The 10,131-nt window shown below is 36.3% G+C and overlaps 1 protein-coding gene across 5 annotated transcripts in view; it reads right to left on the bottom strand.

The window, feature by feature from the left end:
• Positions 1–454: 454 nt before the first annotated feature.
• LOC132627115 (phospholipid-transporting ATPase 2) overlaps positions 455–10,131 on the bottom strand; it is a 61,697-nt gene continuing 52,020 nt past the window's right edge. For all 5 annotated transcript variants that reach the window (XM_060342252.1, XM_060342250.1, XM_060342251.1 and 2 more), the window contains exons 20-25: positions 8,554–8,671; positions 8,298–8,471; positions 7,834–7,885; positions 6,301–6,428; positions 2,567–2,717; positions 455–1,624 (exon numbers count right to left, since the gene is read on the bottom strand). In XM_060342252.1, coding sequence (XP_060198235.1) covers positions 1,289–1,624; positions 2,567–2,717; positions 6,301–6,428; positions 7,834–7,885; positions 8,298–8,471; positions 8,554–8,671 — 959 coding nt within the window. In that variant the 3' untranslated portion in view covers positions 455–1,288. The remainder of the gene's footprint in view (positions 1,625–2,566; positions 2,718–6,300; positions 6,429–7,833; positions 7,886–8,297; positions 8,472–8,553; positions 8,672–10,131) is intronic.

Raw genomic sequence — 10,131 nt, 5'->3', positions numbered from 1 at the left:
ATTGATTTGATTTGGTTTGTAAATTTAAAAACCTGACACAATTGGTTTGGTTTGATATTTGAAGAACCCGGTCCATGTACACCCCTCGACACCATCTTGCTATAACACATTTATAAGTTGCCAGAGCCTACGTATGACGATCACAATAGGAACGGTTTTTCAATAGTAAAAATATCTAATAAGTATAAGACTGGGTTGTTGTGTCCAAGTGAATTCTGTGGACAAATTTTTAAGGAGCCGTCGATATCTTAAGCCAACATTTACCAACACATGGATAAGTTGGGACCCGTTCCACACCTCTAAATAGGTCATCATCGCCGCACCTTCAGAGCTCACAAAAGATTGTAATACTAATACCCTACAAAAAAATAAAATAAAAATTAACCGCTACCATCAATCTTCTCTCTCATTTTCACTTTTCATTTCTCTGAGTACTTTATAACAATTGCACGTATCTCATCAATTTCAATTATCATAAAGCTTTGGATAACCGCATAAACAAAGTAATAGACGACTCCACCTAAATATTGAGCTCCACTGCAACTAAAAAGATTTGAGTATTCCATAATTACTACTTATTCTAGAAAAATTGTAGCAATAACAAATACAACATCCAACATTTCTTGTTCTTGCGTCTATATTAACTTTCCATCTCTATTATAGTAATGTCAGAAAGATCACCCACAGGTCCCACGGAATATCAATGCAAAGATAAAACATTTCAACAAATGCGAAAGATCTCTGTGCCAGCATTACCATTGCCAATCTGACTTAAGAACATCACTGCCATTGATAAACAGGAACTTTGTTTTCTAAAGTCAAGGCTTCCAGCGCATCGCTGTCCTTAAATATTATACAAATCCAGTCAATAGCATCAACCCTTAAGAAACAAAAATGTGAAAATGATGCTGGGTATATTTCTGTAACGGATCTCTCTCTCTGATTCCATACAAATTGAGTAGATTATGTAAATTAATATCACCCTGTAAATGGGGCGTCGGAATCTGTGAAATGTTTCACTGTTTCCTCCAATAAACAAGAATCAACATCGTGCCACACTGTTGCATCGCCATACCTTGCGAACAGTAACCCATCCTGATATTTACAGTATAAGCTGCCAAATGCAGTGGCTCCAGAGCTCAATATTGGCGGTTTGATGCAACTGTAACACGCGCAACATTGAAAAAGTGTAGAATAAAATGCTCAGTTGAAAAGAATGGATCAGCAGTTAGTGTCCTCGGTGTATTCTCTTTTCTACATCTGATCTGTATAATTCTGCATGTCAGTATTAGTTGTCCTTGCAGTTTCTTGTATAATTTGAAGACAGCCGAGCTTGGGACTGAAAGAAATCAAACGGAGCCCCTGGTCCAAAAGAACGTCTTGCGGCACTAGGAGAATCTGAGAGCAGCGGCTCATAGACAGAAGTACGGTTCTTGGGTTGAGAAATTGATAAAGGAGAAACATCTTTATCCAAAGATCTCGACTGAGGTTCTATGTTACCCAGGGACAATATAGGTCCTCCCATACGTTCAGCTTGCTGAAGTATGTTAATTTTACTAGATCTGTAGGTATACCTGAAGTACTTCAAAGCTAGCACGGGACCCATGCCAGCTGCAACAATAATCTGAAATGGGAAGGTAAACCAGAATAAGTTCTGATGTAGTATAACTGCTGCTAAAAGAGGGAAGAAAAAAATTTAGTTCCTCTGGTAAAATAATGGCTAAAAAGAAGCATCCCATCTAATTAGATTAGATGCAACAACATATTATATAACAATTAGGAACACCTTATCACCTTTAGCATATAGAAAACGAGTAAATAAAAGAATATCTTTTCGGTCAATTTGTAATCAAATTTGCAGGAGCATTGACTTTCATACACATTACACTTTCTAGCATTAGTGATAACGGATTGATATTTAAACAACAAAGACTTTACAAAATCACAGCTTCACTATTCGTTAAATGCCTAATCATACTAACGTATGTCTGGATCAACAAGGTGAGATGATGAAAGAATGATATCAAGCCAGAACAATCTGAAGGCTAACTACACCTGTCCCAACTCTCAAGTAACATGACACATTCTTTCCACACATTTTAAATTATTTTAAACTCAGCCTATTATTTACATTTTGAAGTGTTAAAGAATTTGGGTTCATTCAACAATTTGAAAAATCAACCCTTGGGTAATGCTTCTCCAATCAAATGAAGTACCAAACCACAAATATTTCTTCTAAACTGCTGGTGTAATAGCAAGTCATCTCCTAAAGCTTTCTACCCAGCCACATTCCATTTTAAAAAATTGGATGGACTAACTATTCTGAAGCATCATCTCGACTCCTTAACTGTGTTTTTGTTAAGCATGTTCATCATGGTTATAAAAGTAAAAATCCAATCCAAAGAGAGCTTAAAATTCAGAAAGTATACGAACGATAGGGTTAAGTACATTCTAAATTAGTTAGGAAAAAGACCATGAACACCAGACAATCACTTTCAAAACATCATGATATCTAAAAAGGATTTGAACACTACATGAAAAAAGAAGACAGAAAAAGTTCACTTACAAATATAGTAATCCAGTATGAGGGCTGTCTACATAAGCGAAACATTATTGTATAGAGGCCGGAGGATGGGAAGGCACTGACAATCCAATTGATAACATAGAAAGCAACAAGATTTCCCCATATGGCAATATGTTGCAATATTGTGAATGAGCTGTAAACATTGAGACAGATTTAGTTCCCTAGAGATTTAAGATCAGTATGGCATACTACCATTACATTGCAAGCACTAATACACATACATTTTGTCCAACTAAACAATGATTTATATAGTAACTCACGAGGGAGGTGAAAATGATACTATCAAGAAATTTATTCATTTCTGCTTTCACTGGTTATCAGCCAAACTTCATCCTTCATAGGCATAGCTTAGTTTTGAGTTTAGGAAAATCACATTTAGGGTCTCAAATATACGAGAGGCAATAGGATCCTTATTTTATGAACGTGGTCCAAACACTCACCACCAACCAATTCAGATTTCCAGTTGCAACTTAGCCTCATGACTATCCTAATGTCTGGAGGCAAAGTTAGAGAAGGATGAAGCAATAGACCAGCAGAAAAAAGGAAAAAAGACGACCCTTCAAGAGGACTTATCAAAATAATAGTGGTAACAATTACAGCAAAAATAGCGATGATCTTAGACTATCAGTCTCCATCTTTGCCACCCCAATCTTCGGCCAGGCCCACTAGCTTCACCCTTCCCCTTTCACCTTTCCATCCAAGTCACCATCAATATTGTTAATGGCATGCTTGAGGAATATTAACCTGAGAGACTACTTAGGTGAGGTGTAGGTATTTAGAGATCCACCTTGCTTAAGTGGTGCTCTATCTTAAATAGAATGACACTGAACAAGAAATGTTGTCACGGTCGATACATTACAGATAATTATATTAGTGAGTAGGAATTACAGGTTTGGAATTTAGAGAACTTTGACCCCAAAATCTGACTTAGAAACTAAAAACCGTGTCTTTGCCACTGCAGCAGAAATTTAAAATTGATTTCTGAACTTGGATTGACATGGTTATACTTCACATCTTTTGCTTAATTGAAGTATTCTTAATTCCTTTGCCGGCATAACCACACCTTTCATCGCGTGTTTCTTCCCCAGTGGCACCACCCCTCTCTTGGATGACTATTACAAAGGCATCTGCATCTTTCGGCAACTATTTCAGCAATATTTTGCGACTGAAATTTGTCCGACATGATCTAACAGCTGAAACGTTTTCTGTGAGACCAGGCAACAAAAACTTTTCCAACAAATTTCTACAACCAAAACCTTCCCAGTGACTTTCCAGCATGTTCACCAAAGACTATTTTGGGGATTTTACCTACTTTCTATATGTCAGCATTGTTTGCTTAAATTACATTTACGCCCTGAAACTTGATGAATCCCAGATTGTGTGCTTTGCTCGCCTAGTTGGTATCTTTGGTGTACAGTAAAGGTCCTAAGACGCGCACATCTTCACTGATGAGCTCTGTCTTTAAGACCAAGACAATAGATGATAAATATAATTGACAAAGTCAATGATACCATTGTCGGGAAGAAAAATTGACAAAGTGATCCAGTAGTTGTTAAGAAACCGTCATGACTGAACTTCTAGTAATTCATAATAAGAATTTAGATATTCATTAGAAACAAATTAGCCACTAAAAACTTATATCTTTTCATCTATATTAGAAATTTAAAATGGAATTTGACATTAATTGTGCTTATATAACATTTTCTTGTATTGCATTTTTTTCCCTCAATCGGTGCTTTGCACAATAAATAATCCTGATATCGAGAGTTCGAACCTCTCTCACCCCAATTACTTTTTTTCTTTTACTAAGTCGTCCTATTATCTTGTTGCTATTACTGCTTATTATTACTGATGCTTTTTCATAGCTCCTTGAGCCAGGGGTCTATCGGAAACAGCCTCGCTACCGTCAAAAGACAGGGGTAAGGTCTACCTACACTCTACCCTCCCTAGACCCCACCTGGTGGGATTATACTGCGTATGTTGTTGTTGGTGCTTTGCACAATAATCAAAGCTTTAATTGTGTTTTGTCGCTCAAACCCTCAACAAACTTTGACCTTTTTGTTGATTTTTCACTTTTGACTACTCTTCTATAGGTTGAGTTGTGTGACTAGCTCATCTAAAAGCTTAAGCTGCTAGAGAGGTTACACTTCATCTATGGATCTGGTTATTTTTCATGAATCAAACACGTGAAAAAATCTTTTTGATAAGAGTAGCTTGAACCCAAGACCTCAGCTATCTCCAATACCATTTTGAATTGTGTCACCACCTCGTTTGAAAGCTTATCCTTTAAGAGAGAGTACACTTATCTTTACTTAACTACTCTCTCCCATTTTATGTGACATACTTTTCTTTTTAATCTGTCCCAAAAAGAATGACACCTTTTTTAAGAAACTACATAATCTTAACATCCCATTTTTATCCTTAATGATATGACTTGTTGGAACCCTCACCACCAATCATTTAAAGACATGTACCACTCATTTGAAACAGTGTTGTCAAAGGCGAGCTTAAAGCGCGCTTAAGCCCTGAAGCGCGGCTCAAAACATGTTGAGCACTCCTCCTCGCTTTATGTGCGCTTCAGTGTCATCATCAAGGTTCTAAGACATACTTTTCCTTGCCATTGAGCCTCTCTTGACGAGGTGACACTACATAATTGATATTTCACTTTATCATAATGTTTTTACAATTTCTTTGTCCATACGTTTGTTATTCATGCTTACTATTATTAGTCTGGGACTAAACATACATATATTTGTAGTTTTGCACCATTGCGCCTATTTTCACTAAAGCCCACGCTTTATTTGCGCTTAAAGCCCCAGCTAACCTTAGAGCTTTTTTGCACTTTTCGCTTTTGATAACACTGATTTGAAAGGATACTCCCGGTACTTGCCATATATTTTGTCAAGTCTTCTATAACTTCTCAAGCTCTATGCCCAATCAAGTGCCGCCACATAAATTGGGAGGGAGGAAGTATGTCTTAAGACACTGTTCAAAACAAAGCAAACTCAAATTGGTTTCTCTACTTTGTCATTGAGTGTCATGCTAAAGCATAGGAGTTAAAATATTCGGAGTGTCATGTTCTTAAGTAAAATATTCTCCCACATTAAATAAATACTATGTGTATTGTGGTTAGCACCTATAAGTTGTGTCTCGTATTCATCAAATCATCTGCCACCCATAAACCTCGTCTCTTATTTTCTCACAAAAATCACCATCAGAAACTTCCCATACTGCTCCCACCTCAGACCTCTCTGTCCAGCACAGATATATCACGATGCGTAATCCTAATACAACTCCGTTGCACCAGCTTAGATTTCGTTGGTGTACTTTCTCCCTCCTTATCAGAGTTCAAAAGAAATAAGTATAGGACCTAGAGGTCAGACAGAAAGATTCCAGAGGTTGACACAACCACAAGCGTAAGGTAGCAACGACGATGGTAAGACGTTTTTTTCCCTTTTATTTGTGTCATTTTCTATGTAGTTCTTTTTATTGGGAAGAAAGTGAGGTTTTCAAAGATACCCTAGGGTGCTGACATGAGACTCACATGGGCTTGAAAACCAGCCAGAAACCAAGGACCAATTAAAATTCCCAACTATTTTGAAGGATCCTTCTCACTTATCTGTCAACCTGTGGCAGTCAGAATCCTCTTCTCTATTCAAGCTCTGGGGGCAAGAATCTGTGGATAAGGTAGTGAAATTTAGAACATAGAAACTTACTTTGTTTCCAGTGCTACAACAAATGCCTGCAACCAAATACATCCGGAAAGTGCCACCATGGATGCTTCTTCCATCTCACTTTTCTCAAAAGCATATGCATGAATGGTGATGACAAAGACAACAATAGCCTGAAAAAAACACCGTCAATCATTATGGCAATATATTAAAACTAGATTTATCAGAGACTACTAGAATCAGGTAACAGAGGACATAACCAACTTTTAAGCAACTAATAATTCCCTCCAATAGGTTGTATAGAGGCACATACACAGGCAAATACCAATAATATGTCCCAAAAAAATATCCCGGCTTTTCAGTGAAACAAAATGAGGTTAACTATATCTAGCATTCTCTACATTCGCACCTAACTAAAGACAATAAAAATCATAACACTCAACGTACCCAAAAAAAAAAAGTAAAAAGAAAGGCATGCTTAAATTGATCACAAAATGAGTGAAAGAATTTAGACTCCAAAACTCTGTCCCAACAATGACACATTGACTTCTCCATGCATTCCTATTCAGCTTCATTAAGGCAACAAGCCATTTCAGCAGGCTACAAAAATGTGGCAGATATTATTGAGCAAACTTCTTGTGTTACAGCAAGAGATCAGCACAACCATAGTCTAATTCGCAGATGAATACTCATCAGAATAAGCCTACTTCATTCTCTAGGAAAGCCCCACAAAGTCAAGATCCAAGGCACCATCAGAGAGATCAGAATAATATGTCCCATATATGAAACAGTTCTGCTTTTTGTTTTCCTTCTTTGACATATCAAGAAAACTTGTGATAACAACTTTTTGTACGGGTCCCTATAATGACCATTCATATTAAAAGAGAACTCCAACTGAATATGTGCACGAACCCCAAAATAGTTATTCTTTGATTTGAAGCTCACGTTTATTTTGCTCCTGAAATTGTATTATTAAAGTTAATTGATGAAAGTTTAACAGTTTGATCTACATTTAGATTTGAGAAATAAGAGATGGAAACTACTTTATGCTTCTGTATAATATGCATTATACAGAAAATGTAATCCCTCCATGTGATAAACCTTCAACTGGCTCAAAGACCAATACAAGAAAGTTCGCCTAGATTAGAGTTGGTGAAGAGTCGAATTATTTTGAAATGTGAAAGAAGCTGAGTTCCCACTGAAGATGTCATATCAAGATCAGAACCATTCACATAGTGTCAATTCGTGTTGATTAGAATTCTTGGAAATGGAGAAACTTAAGCAAATATATGAAGTATTTTGAATTGGATAGAGAAGGAGGAGGTAAACTTTTGGAGGGAGGGAACAGTTAAAGTAAATTGAAAGTGGAAACTTCCAGGATAAGTAACTAATTAATCAGATATGAACATTAACTGGCTACACCAAAGTCCATGTTCTTCCATGACTTGCAAAATGTTCAGAGACTGCAAATTCAATGCTAAAATATATATATATATATATATATATATATATATATAGATGTGAAGTTCTAAGGACTCTGCTGAATGACACTAGAAATTTGAACCGAACAGTACTCACATGAAAGAGAGCCCGGCCAAACCATCCAGCAAATGTGCTTGGATTAAGAAGCCTGTTCAGAAGATGAGTTAAATGAAACAGTGAGGTTAGTACCATATCAAAGAACATATTAAATCAATAATATTTCATTGTTGACTCAATTTCAGAAAAAATAAAAGAATAAATTAAAAGAGGGGTGAAGTGCTACAAAAAGAACACTGCTCAATTTTTAAGTCTAACACTGCTCAATTTTTAAGTCTATCTATAAGAGGAGATCATATGAAAAATGTAATGCTTCTTTCGTTTCTTTGGGCCATTGGCCATCTGCTGGGAGTTTCAGGTTTAATACCGATATTTTCGCAGCAAATCCAATAAAACTAAGTGACACAAAATTAAAGCTATAATCCAACTGCGACTTTTGAAACAGATGAAAAGAAACTACACTAGTTAAGATATAAAAGACTTAATGAGCACAAATCTCGAACCTTCCTGCTTGGCAGTAGAACAGTATTTGTGGATGCTGCATTACTGTTCTTTCACTGAGATCTTTGTCAAGGACACTGACTAGAACAGGAACACTTGTGTAGAAAACATTATAAGCCATCAAACTGACAGAATTAAAAAGGCTTGTTCCAGAAACACCTGAAATGAATGAGAAGCTGGTACATATGGTAATGTTAGTACAAGATGTGTAATTAAAGCTGTCGAGAGGCACTCAACAAAAAACAGTCTAGCACTTACAAAATCTGGATGAAGCATATTAGGAGGGATTTGTAGAAGGAATATTGGGATAGAAATGCTGTCCTATTATAAGAGTAACGTCCATGGACAAGTATCAGTCTTTTCAAGAACCTAAATTCTGCACGCCAGGAGAAGTACACATTAAAAGACAAGGAGTTTGGTGGATTCCACAATATCAATGCCTACAATGCCGTTTGTTTAAGTATTTCCCAAACAAAAAGACAGATGAACTTCAGCAGGAGTATATATATTAAAAATCTAATAAACGTAGGAAATGTTGCAGTAAAATGGAGAATACTGAATAATCCTGAGAGAGGAACAGCACCACTGAAGTTAAAGATACAAGTTCAGATTTTCTTGTACAATCAAATTTTAAACAGGTAAAATATATGTACATGAAAAAGCAGTACATCAGCATTGAGTTTAAGGGGTCTTTGAGATGAGGTAAAGGGAAACAGGCAGGACCAAATACAAACCAATATAAGATGTAAGTTAAACCTTTCAACACAACAACAACAACTATACCACAACCCAAGTAAGTAGGGATCAGCTGTATGAATCCTCACTAACCATGTCATTCTTTTCAAACTCATCTCAAACTCATATTATACAATATATATACACACACACATAGGACCTAAACTACACGTGCAACATGACTGAAATACATCCTCAACTAATTTGTATCCCTATATAAATCTTTTTCTGTCCGCATGGGCTCTAGAAGATTATAGGTCTTTCGAGACAACTTCCTTCTAATTGATCTTAGGTCTACCTCATCCCCTTTTTAACACCTTCATTCACCACGGTTTCACACCTAACAGGTGCATCTGGAGGTCAATGCAGATCATGACCAAACAATTTAAAGCAACCATCTCTCATTCTATCCTCGATGTATGCTAACTTGTACCTTCTTCCAAATGTGTTCATTTTTAATCTTGTCTAATCATGTACTGCACATCTATCTTAGCATCCACATCTCTCAACACTCATCTCATGGATACATTGAACTTGAGCAGTAAAAGATTCACTCCTATATAATGTAATTGTTCCATACAACTTTCCTTTCATTTTGGTAGATAATCATATATCGTGTAACACCTAGATAGCACTTCCTCATTCCAACCATCCTATTTTGATTCGAACTGTAACATTTTCATCTATCATGTCATTCTCATTAAACATCAAGGAACTACTTTCCTTAAACTAGTCATTCAATTGTATACCCTCTAAACCAAGCATTAGGTTGAATGCCTTCAATTATCTGATCCTTTGTTTTCCGAACATTTCTTCTAGTCTGATGCGTAGTTAAGGCAATTTCATTTGTTTAAAATTTGATATTGCCTTAAGATTGAAATTTGATAAATTACTGAACCTATCAGAGTTTCATTAGAATTTTTCTGTTCAATAGAACAAAGAGATATCTCTTTTGTCATTTGTGAAATGGTGTATGCTGAGATGTATCCAAAGGAATAATCGAGGTATGGCAAGTTGGCTCGGACATCATCCTTAGAGAAAAAAATGACCTTTTCACAATGCTGGCATAAAACAACATCAGTTTGCAGTTTTTTTTTTTTT

Source organism: Lycium barbarum, chromosome 2, assembly GCF_019175385.1.
Source record: "Lycium barbarum isolate Lr01 chromosome 2, ASM1917538v2, whole genome shotgun sequence".
In the NCBI taxonomy this organism is placed as follows: Eukaryota; Viridiplantae; Streptophyta; class Magnoliopsida; order Solanales; family Solanaceae; genus Lycium; species Lycium barbarum.
This window is presented reverse-complemented; position numbering and strand designations above follow the sequence as displayed.